Below are 16,517 nucleotides of genomic sequence, written 5' to 3'. Positions count from 1 at the left end.
ATGTTACAGATCACAATCTCCTTCAGTTGATTTTTGGGACTGATTCCTTATCAGCTCATCAGCACATGGCACAATAAGTACAACATAGGATTTCCAGCTGAGTACACCATGTTACACTTGTATTCCCAAATAAATGAACCCATATCATCGTTCTTTCAAATTCCAATCTAAGGTAACAGCTCTTCGTCCACAAGAGACATTGGTGTTCCCTGGTCAAAATAACTTGACAGAGAAAATAAATGCCTCTACTCACCAGCAATGAGCACTAGGACCAATAGATTGGTCAGCCGTTGTTGAATCTACATCTTTGTTAGTCAGAATGAAGACAGTAGTTCGCATCATAGAAACTATCCAGGATATCTGGATCATCATCTATGCATAAACCCAAATTGCGAGCGTAAGTTTCAACTCATCTTCTTTACCTCTCCTCAGCTCTCCTCCATTAATCACCAAAAGTAGAGGTGAACACATGATATAGACGTTCAAGGTACAAAAAGCTAAAGCACTACAAGAAAACTTCAACCAAATGCAACCTTGCCATTTCTTCCCCGAGGAGGGTTAGTTACAAAAGCAGAGGTTAGACTACCTAAGCACCAAGAGTCTGGATCCAAACCGAACGTCATATCAAAATATGTTCAGAAGCCTAGATCGGAGAGCCACCACCATGACACTACTGCCATTTACAGAGGAGCCACCCCATCATATGATCATCAAACAGCAAAGTATGAGGAAAAAACATTAAATTCACAAATACTCCAGTGGGCTAACAGTGTCGTGGTGCATTCCCACTATACTCACCATCCTGTGACTGAGCAATTTAAGTTTCTTTGTCCTCAATGGATTATGAAATAATCATTATCCACAGAAATCAACCTCACTACACGCTTTGAGTTTCTGGCACATATTTTCTCCCAACTGCAAATGTAAACAAGCTATCTAAGCTCAGACAAACCTAGATGAATCATCCATAGCACTTCTAGTCTGCCAATGAACAACAACAATGTGCAACTATGTTCTGGGACTTTTTCACTTCACTTCACATATTTTGCATAATCAGCTCTTTAGCTTACACAGAGGTAACTGACAGTTCTATCTTCCTACTTCAACACAGTTTTCCAGGAAGTTACAGAAATTAATACAAGTATCTAACTGAAATGTTTTATTCACTGTTCTTTTATATGTAGCATGTCCACACCCAACCTGTAGTCCTACACAATACCTAGTTTACTTGGAACTTCTGCTGGAAAATGAAAAACTATCAGTTTTGAGAAGTTATGATAATACCAAGTGCATTTGCTAATCCAAAGTAGAGGTTTTTTCCCAATAACACAAGATGAGATGTAATTTCTCATTGTATGCATTAAGAAACACACAAGTCAGTTTTAAAAAATAATAATGTTGACTTGTGATGGTAATCTGCATTTACATCATTTCCAATGCTCAAGCTCTATATTACGATCCATATACCACAAAGTTCTTCAACATTAACATGGTTAACAATATGTACGTAAGAGAACATCTTACCAATATTTCCATATTTGTCTCCAACAGCTACCAGAAGATTACTTTCAGACGGATGTACAGCTGCTGCTGTCACCCTCCCTTGTACTACTTTCTGTATTCTGCTTGGAGATAATTTCAGTTTCTGTACCCTCGATTTAAAACTGTCGGAACATAAAAAATTTGAATTTCAGAATATCATTATCAGAACATACAAGACAAAAATTTCTTTTTGAGTAAATAAATATGTGAATAGCTACCACTTTTGTGACATTTATCTGATCTTTTCTATCACTGTGGCCACAAAATCAAATTTACAAGTAGTAACTCAAAAAGTTTTAACACTTCTGTTACTTGAAGGCTGTATACAAAATAACATCCTCAATTTTAAAAGATGCAACATGTTCAATTCTGCACATCTAGGGATACTACACCAATGATTGATAAAAAACATGGTGAGGAAGTAATAAATAAGCTCAAAACTTAATTTTATTGGAAATCTTGTGGTCAGAGAATTCAGTAAGTTTACATATTATGCAAATTCAGTAAGTTGACATATTGTGCATATTTTCATTCTTCAAGGGTAAGTCAGCTTTAAGAGAGAATGTCTTCAGCGCTCAAAAACGTACTCTAAAAATAATGTCATGCTCATCCATGATCATGTTGTGAATTATCCATTGCAGGTCAAAAGAAACCATGCTCTACATAATTACAATACCAGAAGAAAAAAGACATTCGTTATTCCACATTAAGGTTGTCTTTAGGACAAAGAAAGAGTGCACAATGCTGCAACTAAGATTTTTAATAATATACCCAGTGACACAAAATGTCTGACGGACAGTAAAATAAATTTGAAAAGGCTGAAAACATCTCTCCTTAATTCCTACTATTCTGCAGAAGAATGTGTAAAAAGAAGACTGACTCAGTTCACAGCATAATGATTTATTGCACAAATGATCCATGGAACATGCAACTAACACTGCAACCAACAGTCCAATTTCATTTTACAGAACAACTACTTAAAATCAGATCAATGTATCTTCCTTCCTAAGATTTTACATAGTTTTCAAATTATTTTGCAGAAGTGTTTCTCAAAAATCACTCAAGTGTTCCACTGCAGTTACACTAGCATATTTCGTAATACTGCTCTATGCTGACTTTCGTACTCTCAATATAGACGATTTGTAAAAGGAAGAGCATAATTTAGAAACAAACATATTTTACCAATCAGTGTACAGACACACAGCAATGGAAGAGCATTAATTAATAAAAGTAATTTACCAATAAATCATCTTTGTTGGCTCAATGAGAAAACTTGTTGATCCACATGAAAAGCAGGCAATGTAAATGTTACAAAAATATTTATTCACATTTTGTGAAACACAGCGCCATTTTGCTTTTACTTGTAACACATAGGTAGTACTTCAAGAACAGAATAACAGTGACCGCTCACGAGGCTTTTCGAGTCCTGTTTAATGGAAATCCACATAAAACAGATGCCTACCTAAGAAGGAACAGAGAAGCAATCACTAAGAAAGAAGTATGCTTGTTTCTTGGTGCTATGCCTGACAAGCAACAAAATTTTTAGAAGCATATAACCCAAATATATAACAAAGTATCTAAAATGAAGTCCAATAAAATTTCAAATGTCACTGCAAAAACTTCAGACTTTCACTGAAACTTTAGAGAGCATCTCAAGGCAATACTCTCAGCTGTTGTCAGCTTTGGAGGAACTGCACAGGCTTACATTTTGAAATTAATATGTAATAGTCTTGTGTAAGATGCATGAAGAATGCTGCTGCAATTCAGAGGCACATACGACAGTAACAGCAGAACTCCATCCATTAATACTACGTGTCTATTCCATACATATAGACAGGCAATGACATCAAACATGAAATACGGTAAACAAGGGAAGAAGAGAGTGTCAGTTCCTGCCAAACATACAGGAAAATAACCGTACTATACATGAGGCTGACAAATGCATTTTGGAAAGTTCTTTGATGTGCAGCAACACGTATGCTACGTATTTTTGTATTACAAAAGTATAAGTTTGAATTCCACCAAAACACAGCACGTTACTTTCCGAACCATTGAAACAGAGACTGCAAAGCACTTTTGTAAGCCAAATCATAAATCATACCACAAGATCTCAACAGCCAATTACAGCAAATATTCAGAGCATAGGACACACGATATAACTAGCCAAAAGCAACATCACTGTTAGGTAGCGTAAACACACAAACAGGAAAAGCTAGTAGTTTAATTTAATATACATAGTGTAGCTATAAGAAAAGCTAAGCTTTCACGTATGTTGTGGTCTTCAGTCCTGAGACTCGTTTTATGCAGCTCTCCATGCTACACTATCCTGTGCAAGCTTCTTCATCTCCCAGTACTTACTGCAACCTACATCCTTCTGAATCTGCTTAGTGCAGTCATCTCTTGGTCTCCCTCTACGATTTTTACCCTCCACGCTGCCCTCCAATACTAAATTGGTGATCCCTTGATGCCTCAGAACATGTCCTACCAACAGATCCCTTCTTCTAGTCAAGTTATGCCACAAACTTCTCTTCTCCCCAATCCTATTCAATACCTCCTCATTAGTTGTGTGATCTACCCATCTAATCTTCAGCATTCTTCTATAACACCACATTTCGAAAGCTTCTATTCTCTTCTTGTCTAAACTATTTATCATCCACGTTTCACTTCCATACACAGCTACACTCCATACAAATACTTTGAGAAACGACTTCCTAACACTTAAATCCATACTCGATGTTAACAAATTTCTCTTCTTCAGAAACGCTTTCCTTGCCATTGCCAGTCTACATTTTATATCCTCTCTACTTCGACCATCATCAGTTATTTTGCTCCCCAAATAGCTAAACTCCTTTACTACTTTAAGTGTCTCATTTCCTAATCTAATGACCTCAGCATCACCCGACTTAATTCGACTACATTCCACTACCCTCGTTTTGCTTTTGTTGATGTTCACCTTATATCCTCCTTTCAAGACACTGTCGTTTCCATTCAACTGCGCTTCCATGTCCTTTGCTGTCTCCATTGATTCTAATTCCTATTTCAAATTTTTCTTTTGTTTCCTTTACTGCTTATTTAGAATACAGATTGAATAACATTGGGGATAGGCTACAACCCTGTCTCACTCCCTTCCCAACCACTGCTTCCCTTTCATGCCCATCAACTCTTATAACTGCCATCTGGTTTCTGTACAAATTGTAAATAGCCTTTCGCTCCCTGTATTTTACCCCTGCCACCTTCAGAATTTGAAAGAGAGTATTCCAATCAACTTTGCCAAAAGCTTTCTCCAAGTCTACAAATGCTAGAAACGTAGGTTTGCCTTTCCTTAATCTAGCTTCTAAGATAAGTCGTAGGGTCAGTATTGCCTCATGTGTTCCAATATTTCTACAGAATCCAAACTGATCTTCCCCGAGGTTGGCTTCTACCAGTTTTTCCATTCGTCTGTAAAGAATTCACGTTAGTACTTTGCAGCCGTGACTTATTAAACTGATAGTTTGGTAATTTTCACATCTGTCAACACCTGCTTTCTTTGGGATTGGAATTATTATATTCTTCTTGAAGTCTGAGGGTATTTCGCCTGTCTCATACATCTTGCTCACCAGATGGTAGAGTTTTGTCATGACTGGTTCTCCCGAGGCCATCAGTAGTTCTAATGGAATGTTGTCTACTCCCGGGGCCTTGTTTCGACTCAGGTCTTTCAGTGCTCTGTCAAACTCTTCACGCAGTATCTTATCTCCCATTTCGTCTTCATCTACATCCTCTTCCATTTCCATAATATTGTCCTCAAGTCGTCGCCCTTGTACAGACCATCTATATGCTCCTTCCACCTTTCTGCTTTCCGTTCTTTGCTTAGAACTGGGTTTCTATCATAGCTCTTGATATTCATGCAAGCGGTTCTCCTTTCTCCAAAGGTCTCTTTAATTTTCCCCTAGTGAGATAAGCCTCTACATCCTTACATTTGTCCTCTAGCCATCCCTGCTTAGCCACTTTGCACTACCTGTCAATCTCACTTTTGAAACATTTGTTTTCCTTTTTGCCTGGTTCATTTCCTGCATTTTTATATTTTCTCCTTTCAACATTTAAATTCAATATTTCTTCTGTTTCACAAGGGTTTCTATTAGCCTTCATCTTTTTACCTACTTGATCCTCTGCTGCCTTCACTACTTCATCCCTCTACTGTATTTCTTTCCCCCTTTCCTGTCAACTGTTCCCTTATGCTCTCCCTGAAACTCTGTACAACCTCTGGTTTAGCCAGTTTATCCAGACCCCATCTCTTTAAATTCCAACCTTTTTGCAGTTTCTTCAGTTTTAATCTACAGTTCATAACCAATAGATTGTGGTCAGAGTCCACATTTCCCCTGGAAATATCTTACAGTTTAAAACCTGGTTCCTAAATCTCTGTCTTACCATCATATAATCTATCTGAAACCTTCCAGTATCTCCAGGCTTCTTCCATGTATACAATCTTCTTTCATGATTCTTGAACAAAGTGTTAGCTATGATTAAGTTGCGCTCTGTGCAAAATTCTACCTCTTATTTCTTACCCCCAACCCATATTCACCTACTACATTTCCTTCTCTCCCGTTTCCTACTACCGAATTCCAGTCACCCATGACTTAATTTTTCGTCTCCTTTCAGTATCTGAATAATTTCTTTTATTTTATTATACGTTTATTCAATTCATTCTTCATCTGCAGAGCTAGATGGCATATAAACTTGTATTACTGTAGTAGGCGTGGGCTTCGTGTCTATCTTGGCCACAATAATGCGTTCACTTGATATGTTTCACATATAATATATGTTTCACATAAGTGGCTGGTACTCAAAGATAATGTTTTAAACGAGAGTCAAACGCTCTGATTAGAAATTCCTTACACATTCTCACACGTAAAATAATTCATCTCACATAAAAGGAAATTTCTTTCGAAAATAACTCTTTTCAAATAACCATTCTCAATATTTTCCCACGACCTCTTAGACATGGGTTCTTTTCAGCAGCTGCTTGAGAGTGCCAGAAAGCAGACTTTACTGCACATGCGCGGCTATGACGACGTATGATGTCCATACATTGTGTAGCATAAAGAGATCTTACATGACATCATAAAAGAAACAGGACTTCAGAGGATACTTAAAGAGCATAGGTATTTCGTAAGCCATAATAAAATGCATAATTAGGCTTAACGGATACATTCATATGTCCAGATTCACAATGAAGTGGACCCCTACCTGATATTAAGCTTTTCAGTGTGCTTTTCGGGATGCAAATTTTCTTGGGGTACCAGTACTGTACTGTATCATCTTTGGTTCTTTATTATGGCATAATGTCATATACGACAGAAGATAAAAATGTGCACTTGAAATTCAGTGAAGAGTTGAAACTAGCCAATAGTGTGAAATGAAACCACTTTGTTTCTTATAAACTGACTGCAACTCTGGAAATGATTGATAAAAGCCACATTTATTAAGCAAACCGACAAAAATAACTTCATTGTTGTGCAAGGCAATTAATGCTTGACTGCCAAAAACATGGAAATAAAATAAAATCAGAAAACTGAAACTAATAACATATTTTAGCCTTCCGTAGTTATGTCAATGTATTCTAATTCACTTGATAGCTCCTAGCCACAGAAATCCGTTTTGTTTTCATTTGATGTGTGAACTGTAAATGAAGAGAAAGCAGCAAAATCACTAAATGTGAACATGGGTCACTATCCCCCTCCCCACTACAACCCAGACTGCTCTGCACACGTGCGAATCTGGCAGCTTGGGCGCGCCAGAAAAAGTTTTGTGGGTAGCATACCAGTCACATTTCAAGTATCCAGAAGTGGGAGAAGGTACTGCGCATGCGTACAAGCTTGCTCGCAACTGCTTGAAACGAACTTAGTGTCAATAGTTGTGATGTCAGGCTCATCGGAAGCAGACTGATGTTACGAAGTATTCCGTTGTCTTCGTCCAAAGGCTTTTGACACATTTTGCTTCTGGCAGGCGCTTGTGTGTGCACTGAGTTTTGTTGTTGTAAATGGCCCATTTCCTTTGCAACAAGTTTTATTATGGTTTTACTCTCTCGCTTACGTTTTATTGCGGCAGTATTATTCTGCAGTAGCAGGATACAGTTTACTGTCTCGCCAGTCACAATTACAAAAATTTAACTGAAGACTAAAACTATGAAAAATTCCTGGAATTCTAAAAATTCGTGGGTTTTTCCCAGTTTTCTCCCAAATAAAAAAATTACCAAGTTTTACCTGGATTTCCCGGTTGTCCCAGAGAGTTTACATCCTGTTATACCATGTGGCTATTCCATACACATGGATGGGAAATGACAGCAAGCACGAAATACAGTAAACAAGGGAAGAACACAGCGTCAATTCCTGCCAAACATACCGTGCTATCTGTGAAGCTGACAAGAGGGACATTTTTCATTTGGACATGATCTGCAGATAAGTTGTGAATACCAACTTTGAGAATACACACAGCTCAATATCAGATGAAGAAAAAGTATGTTCCAGAGTAACATTGTTTACGACACAATACTCTATGCTTTTACTCAGGCTTCAAATATCTCTCTTAATGATGTGTCTTTTGGTGTTCAGTCAAATTGTTGATTCCATTTTTCTGCTATACATGAAAGAGACAATAAGAAAAAGAAATAAAACCAATAACTCTCCTCAACACCCATAGCACACACCCTCAATCAATCATGCTGAGAAAACCTGAGATCTCATCTCTCATTCCTCTCTATTTCACACAAGCAAAGAATGGTAAATACAATATGACATACGTCATAGTACTGATGAGAATGAATAACAGGTAAATCCACTACGAAACTTGGAGTTAACTACTTATATTCTTTCTTCTGTCTTAGGTGCACAGTTAATTTAGAAAAGAGTTATACCTGAGGCATTTATTGACAAAGCACCATCACTGACAGTAATGTAAATAATCCATCATAATGTGTTTCTAGAATTTCCTTCTTACTCAGTAAGAAATAAATTCTTATGAATTGAGGTAGATATGTCACTTATCGTGTTTATTGCTCGTTTTTTATGTATTTTGAAGACCATAGATTTTCCTTTGTTGTCAGCAGAAAATGGGGTCACAAATAGATTGATATCATCCATTCAATTTCCTTTTTAGTTACCTGCTATTTCCTTTTGCTTCATTTTCCTTTTGAAAAACGTAAGTCGCCTCCACACACATTCTACTGTGGCTTAATTTGTTTTACCAACAATAATTCTGTGCGTGTGCATGAGCTAATGTGCAAAGTACAATAGGAGTTACAACAATGATGTGTGATGGTGAGGTGGGGAGCGCGGAGGGAGGGGAGATGGGGGAGGAATGGGGGGAGGAGTGGGGGGAAATGGGGGGAGGAATGGGTGGAGGAGACGGGGGGAGGAGTGGGGAGAGATGGGGGGAGGAGTGGGGGGAGATGGGGGGAGGAGTGGGGGGAGATTGGCGGAAAAGTGGGGGATGGTGGGAGTGGTGGGGATCGGGGGAGTGGGGGGGGGGGGGGGGGGATGGGGGGAGTGGGGGGAGTAATTGAGGAGTGGGGGGAGGAGTGGGGGCGGGAGATAGGGGAGGAGTGGGGGATGGGGGGAGTGGGGGAGATGGGCAGAGGATTTGGGGGATGGGGGGAGGAGTGGGGGGGTGTAATGGGGGAGGAGTAGATGAAGTAGGAATGGGGGGGTTGATGGGGGAGGAGTGGGGGGAGATGAGGGAGGTGAGATGGAGGTGGGAGAGTGAGCTGGATGGGGGGACGAGGGGGGACGAGGGGGGACGAGGGGGGACGAGGGGGGACGAGGGGGGACGAGGGGGGACGAGGGGGGACGAGGGGGGACGAGGGGGGACGAGGGGGGACGAGGGGGGACGAGGGGGGACGAGGGGGGACGAGGGGGGACGAGGGGGGACGAGGGGGGACGAGGGGGGACGAGGGGGGACGAGGGGGGACGAGGGGGGACGAGGGGGGACGAGGGGGGACGAGGGGGGACGAGGGGGGACGAGGGGGGACGAGGGGGGACGAGGGGGGACGAGGGGGGACGAGGGGGGACGAGGGGGGACGAGGGGGGACGAGGGAGGACGAGGGAGGACGAGGGAGGACGAGGGAGGAGGGGGGAGGAGGGGGGAGGAGGGGGGAGGAGGGGGGAGGAGGGGGGATGAGCGGAGGAGCGGGGAGGGGGGAGGAGTGCTGAGGGAAGGGGAATAGTTGGGATGATGAATGTGACATGGAGATGAGTTGAAGGATATATTTAATATCATCCTGTGTCTCTACATGTTGTATCCCTCTCCCCTGTTCCCACTCTCCACTCTTCCTTTCTCAAAATTGTCTCATTTAAAACCACTCCTCCTCCTCCTCCTCCTCCTCCTCCTCCTCCTCTCCCTACCCTCACTCTTCACACCCACAAAACATTTACCTTATGGCAACAGCATGTACAGGAACTGTAGCATAAGTTTAAGAATACAGCCGATCGAGTTTTGTTAAGACACATACCTTGTTGAACACTTCACAATTGGAGCTGTCTTCCATGTTTCATGGCCTCTATAAACAAATTTCTAAAAAAAGCGGTGACATATGTATGTAAAACAAAGTGCAGAGCTATAGGTAAGAGATGACAATACATGCAGCTTTCAATGACTACCGTAACAGAATCTTACCAGATCGCCTCTCACAAAATCCAGAGAAATTTTGGTCATGTGTAAAAGCTATCAATGGTATAAAAGTTAGTGTATAGATGCACATCTATTGCCATGGTCTACTACCCACTTATGTGCATGGCAGAGGGTAGCCATTATTATGGCACACAGACCATGTATTTGAATATCAATTTTGAGTGTGCCAAGTTTCTGAAGTCAGAACATAGAAATAGCACGTTGCAGAGTCTTTCCATACATGCAGAGCGAAATTTGGCATGTCAGATAATCTGAACATGCGTTTTAATGTGGAATAATGAGAAGGAAGACCACCACCTATGTCACATGCCACCATCTCTATTCCGGGCAGCCGCGAGATGCCATACTGGCTTTCAGTTGAAGCCAATATGTATATACGCCATTTCTAAGCATCACTAAATTAAGGGTCTATTGAAAGCCCATTGTTAACTGAAAGATTTTTTTGTAAAAAACTGATGTAAAATGTTATAATTTTTCTTCCATGTTATGAAAATAAGCCATTTCGAGGCAACAGCACACTGCCATCGAAAACGCATTGTTCTTGGTACAATTTCTTATAATTAAATGTCAGTTGATAAAACATCTATAATTAAAGCTTTCAGAAGATGGTAAGGCTCAAAGCATGATCGTGCGTCATTCATGGTTGATTTAGCATAATGGGTAGAGGCTAAGAATTGTACTGTCGCAGGTAATGTGGTGCTGGATCCCGTCCCAATGGGCTGAAGTGCTTTTTTTTATTAAACTTCGTGTTTTCTAATAGGTTATGACACTATACTGGTTTAATGTAAGTATATTCCATAATATTCTATGTTATTTAAATATAAGTGTGGTCTTTCTGATGAGTTAGTTTATTTGATTGGCTTTATCTATAAGACAGCTTATACTACTTGCAAGAAGATATTGTGCAATTTACCAAGTTTTGTATTTTGCATGTGAAGATTCTGCTACTGGATGGGAGCAGAGATGAAGGAAGAATGACCTTAGGGTTTTCTAAAAACAGACTGATAAAAATTATTTCATGTTGTGTGGAGAACTATTTTAAATTGGTATCACACTATTTGTAATGGAACTTTAAGACTAAGACCTTACTGACTGGACATGGTATACCTTACAACATGCTCATGGGTACTGAAGTTTTTATTTATGTACACTACAGATAGAACAACATGACTAGCATATGGACAAGGGTAGAATTGTGCATTTTGATAGGACAAACACACAAATTTTACATCCATCTACTTTGTAAACAGTGTGATTTACGAGCCAGATACAGCCAACAGCTGCTGATGATGGTGCACACTGCCATCACCTATATCACATTGAGGAATATGTACCACATGCACAAGTCACTTCGTTTCGGAGCATTCAGAAACACGCTGAACTCTGCACGCTCAATGTTGACGTTCAAAAGCACAATCTGTCTGCCGACAGCTTTAGGGCTATTTCCGGTTCCAACAGTGTACCAACCATGGGAAGAATGATTGCTTAAACGCCTCCATGAATGCTGTAATCAGTCCAACCTCGTCCTATGGGAGATATGCAAGGATTGTAGTATAGCACTAGAAACTTTGTGGAAAGGTTTCTTCGTGGCAGTTTGCATCTATCTTTATGCGTCCACCGGCCACTTATGCTGCCCTTCTCTGTATCTGTCAAATTTTCCCTGTTACTATTTACTACAGGTCCCATACATCTGAATAATATTCTAGGCTCGGTGGCATGAGTGTTCTGTAAGCAACATCCTTTACAGATTGGCAGTATTTCTCTAGTATTCTACCAATGAATACTAAGTATACCACTAGATGTACTGCCGAAGAAAAGAGGTGGGACGACATGATGTGTCTGGAAAATGTGTATTACTTTTACTGTGTGGCAAAGCTTAACAGTGGTTTGAGAACAGTGAATCTAAGTTCAATAGCCCAGACAAAATCCAGGATGAAGTGAAGAAAACATAATCAGTAGGAAGTGTAATTAGTGGAAGAATGAGAGAAAAAGGGCCCAACATCACAGGGAAATAACAGTCTTACATAAGGAATGTTTCGGCACTGTCACATTGTGGATGCCAATATGACAAAAATCTTACATTTGTAGAAAATAGTTGATCTTCCAGTAAAATATGTCACAACAACAGAGGAAATCATCAAGTGGCGAGACCACATCATGGAAATTCAACAAAAGAGCTAGACGAAAGTGGTATCACTCACAAACGTGCTCCCTACAGCAGTTGTGGAAGACATACAGCACTTTATGGCAGCCATAACAGTCGTACAGAGTAAGTAAAAGAAAGCAGAAATTAATCTCCACCTCATAGGTTAAAACATACCAGGTAACAGATGTTTCAATCTACAGCACCAATCTCCACCACAAGTCAAATGTACCAGGTAGAATGGATTCACTAATGCCACAACCATCAATCAACAACCCAGCACACAACCACCACTGATTTGCAAGTAAAAAGAAAAGATATTTGAGGGACAAAGTACCGGTATGTTTCCACTGTGGGAGCACTGGACACACTGTATGCTACTGCCAAGAAAGATGACAAATTTTTGATGAATAATATATCACAAAACATCAACCATAACAAAATCTATTCACACTAGTGAACTGCAAATGATTATAGTTCAACTCACTCCCCCAACACACCACATCCACTCCATATCACGTACAGAGATACAATCCACTCATCTTGCCACTGAACTAAGCAAAACTAAGCAAGATGAAGCCACCTCAGGTGAAAATCTTCCTTGGACAGCAGTTACCAAGAAGTCAGGAAATCTAACTAATGTCATCAATTACTGTAATACTGAATGCTTATTTTTGTCAACTATAGAAGACTATGTTCATTTATATGAAAGAAACTTTGCTGAAAGTTGCAAATGGGAAATACCTACAACTGACAGCAACCTGTATTGCAAGATTAACTATCAATAATACAACAGTGTCATTCAAATTTGACATTTTATTTGAATGTAATCATAACGTTATTCTCAGATGGGACTTCTTACAGGCATCACAACGAGTCAGACTGTAGAAGATCAGGGCTCTGAAGTGACGAAGCTATTCCAACACGCACATATAACAAAGGTTTCTCGAGTGGTTGTTTGCCACTGAAGATGCTGTATCCAACCTTAATCAAGAACTGAGCCAGAGTCATCAATCAAGATGAACTGTAAAGCTTTTGACAGTTGAAAAAAGCTACTCAGATGCACTAAACAAATTTATATTCCAGTGACCATCACAAGCACTGCAGTTGGTCAACACTGCAGCAGTAATTGTCAGAAGAAGCCATAACTCACCCCTAAAGGTACATGTGTAGGAAAAGCAGAACCAATAAAGGATGGGCAGCTCAGTGTCATCAACAAGTAATCTTGCTCCACTATCACTATACACAACGCAGTGGAGGGAGTTACTATCACACTGCCAACACATCTGGCCTAACCAAGAAACTACATCAATGAGTGTTAACAGTTCTATTCTAATCTTTGCATAATTTCAAATCCAGAGTGGAGAGAAGAAAAACCAAGTGGCCCATGGTAAACATCGTATCAACATGACCATCCACCAAGAAGTCAGCATTTGTATAGGGTGTCACTGGCTGAACGAAGCATAATTTGAGAGGAAGGGGAGAAGATGCTGAAAGATGATGCTACTGAACCTTCAGCAAATCATTCGTCCTCTCCTGATCTTTGTGAAGAAGGATGACACATGGTGTTTTCGTGTCAAGGCACTCAATAAATTCACTATGCAAGATTGTTTATCTATTGTCAAGCATTTCTGACACCATAGACAGCACGAAAGGATTAAAGTAATTCTTGATTGTGGTTATGCAAACAGGCTACCAGCAATTTTAATTTGACAAGGCTGACAGAGTCAACTGTCTTCATAGCTCTTGATGCCCTCTACGAGTTCAAAATTATGTCATTTGGACTACGTAACGCTCTGGCCACCTTCGAGCATTTGAAGGACAACCTGCTTAGACACATTACATTGACAATGTGTGTGTGCTGTCTAAAGAGCATGTGAGCTGGCTGAGAACTGTGTTTCAGAATGTTCAAATGACAGACCACCACCTGACCTCAAAAACTGCCTATTCATTACACGAGAAATAGTATCTCAGGGCATCTAGTTAATGGCAACGAACTCTGTCTCAATCAAGAGCAAATGCAAGCAGTCACAGATTTTCCAACTCCTCAGCACATTCATGACTAGAGCAGTTCTTGGAATATGTTTGTGCTATCAAGAGCTCAGATGGAAGCCCAGTTCTAAGCAAAGAAGGGAAAGCAGAAAGGTGGAAGGAGTATATAGAGGGTCTATACAAGGGCGATGCACTTGAGGACAATATTATGGAAATGGAAGAGGATGTAGATGAAGATGAAATGGGAGATACGATACTGCGTGAAGAGTTTGACAGAGCACCGAAAGACCTGAGTCGAAACAAGGCCCCCGGAGTAGACAACATTCCATTGGAACTACTGACGGCCCTGGGAGAGCCAGTCCTGACAAAACTCTACCATCTGGTGAGCAAGATGTATGAAACAGGCGAAATACCCTCAGACTTCAAGAAGAATACAATAATTCCAATCCCAAAGAAAGCAGGTGTTGACAGATGTGAAAATTACCGAACTATCAGTTTAATAAGTCACAGCTGCAAAATAGTAACTCGAATTCTTTACAGACGAATGGAAAAACTAGTAGAAGCCGACCTTGGGGAAGATCAGTTTGGATTCCGTAGAAATACTGGAACACGTGAGGCAATACTGACCTTACGACTTATCTTAGAAGAAAGATTAAGGAAAGGCAAACCTACGTTTCTAGCATTTTTAGACTTAGAGAAAGCTTTTGACAATGTTGACTGGAATACTCTCTTTCAAATTCTAAAGGTGGCAGGGGTAAAATACAGGGAGCGAAAGGCTATTTACAATTTGTACAGAAACCAGATGGCAGTTATAAGAGTCAAGGGGCATGAAAGGGAAGCAGTGGTTGGGAAAGGAGTGAGACAGGGTTGTAGCCTCTCCCCGATGTTATTCAATCTGTATATTGAGCAAGCAGTAAAGGAAACAAAAGAAAAATTCGGAGTAGGTATTAAAATCCATGGAGAAGAAATAAAAACTTTGAGGTTCGCCGATGACATTGTAATTCTGTCAGAGACAGCAAAGGACTTGGAAGAGCAGTTGAACGGAATGGATGGTGTCTTGAAGGGAGGATATAAGATGAACATCAACAAAAGCAAAACGAGGATAATGGAATGTAGTCGAATTAAGTCGAGTGATGCTGAGGGTATTAGATTAGGAAATGAGACACTTAAAGTAGTAAAGGAGTTTTGCTATTTGGGGAGCAAAATAACTGATGATGGTCGAAGTAGAGAGGATATAAAATGTAGACTGGCAATGGCAAGGAAATCGTTTCTGAAGAAGAGAAATTTGTTAACATCGAGTATAGATTTAAGTGTCAGGAAGTCATTTCTGAAAGTATTTGTATGGAGTGTAGCCATGTATGGAAGTGAAACATGGACGGTAAATAGTTTGGACAAGAAGAGAATAGAAGCTTTCGAAATGTGGTGCTACAGAAGAATGCTGAAGATTAGATGGGTAGATCACGAAACTAATGAGGAAGTATTGAATAGGATTGGGGAGAGGAGAAGTTTGTGGCACAACTTGACCAGAAGAAGGGATCGGTTGGTAGGACATGTTCTGAGGCATCAAGGGATCACCAATTTAGTATTGGAGGGCAGCGTGGAGGGTAAAAATCGTAGGGGGAGACCAAGAGATGAATACACTAAGCAGATTCAGAAGGATGTAGGTTGCAGTAGGTACTGGGAGATGAAGAAGCTTGCACAGGATAGAGTAGCATGGAGAGCTGCATCAAACCAGTCTCAGGACTGAAGACCACAACAACAACAACAACAACAACAACATCAGCAATTTATGAAAGATTTCTGTACCATGGCAGGTCCCTTGCAAGAACAACTGCAGGGAGACACCAGATTTTCCTGGAATGAGATTCAAGGAAGATTGATTGTTGTCTTTAAAAAGGCACTAACAACTTCTTCAAAATTCACACATGTGCTGATGCTTATGGGATAGGTGCAGAACGGCGCAAATTCATGAGGGTGCTCAAAAAGGGGATTGCTTGTGAATTCGGAGTCTTCTCTAAGCCTGAGATAACGTACTCTACAACCAAGAAAGAGTGCCTTGCAGTTGTTTGGGCCATCAACAAGTCCAAGTATTATTTGACAAACCATTCACTGTTGTGATGGACCACAATTATATATGCTGGCAAGCCTAAGGAACCCACTAGGTGGAGTGATAAGATGG

At 40.3% G+C, this 16,517-nt stretch overlaps 1 protein-coding gene across 1 annotated transcript in view; it reads right to left on the bottom strand.

Moving 5' to 3' along the window:
- The window catches only part of LOC124566468 (WD repeat-containing protein 76-like), a 157,992-nt gene that overhangs the window by 62,811 nt on the left and 78,664 nt on the right, over positions 1-16,517 (bottom strand). Inside the window, exon 6 of the mRNA XM_047131028.1 lies at positions 1,525-1,664. Within this exon, the coding sequence (XP_046986984.1) occupies positions 1,525-1,664 (140 nt within the window). The remainder of the gene's footprint in view (positions 1-1,524; positions 1,665-16,517) is intronic.

Source organism: Schistocerca americana, chromosome 1 (genome assembly GCF_021461395.2).
Source record: "Schistocerca americana isolate TAMUIC-IGC-003095 chromosome 1, iqSchAmer2.1, whole genome shotgun sequence".
NCBI lineage: Eukaryota > Metazoa > Arthropoda > Insecta > Orthoptera > Acrididae > Schistocerca > Schistocerca americana.
Note: the sequence above shows the minus strand (reverse complement) of the source record. Positions and strands in the feature narration are given on the sequence as shown.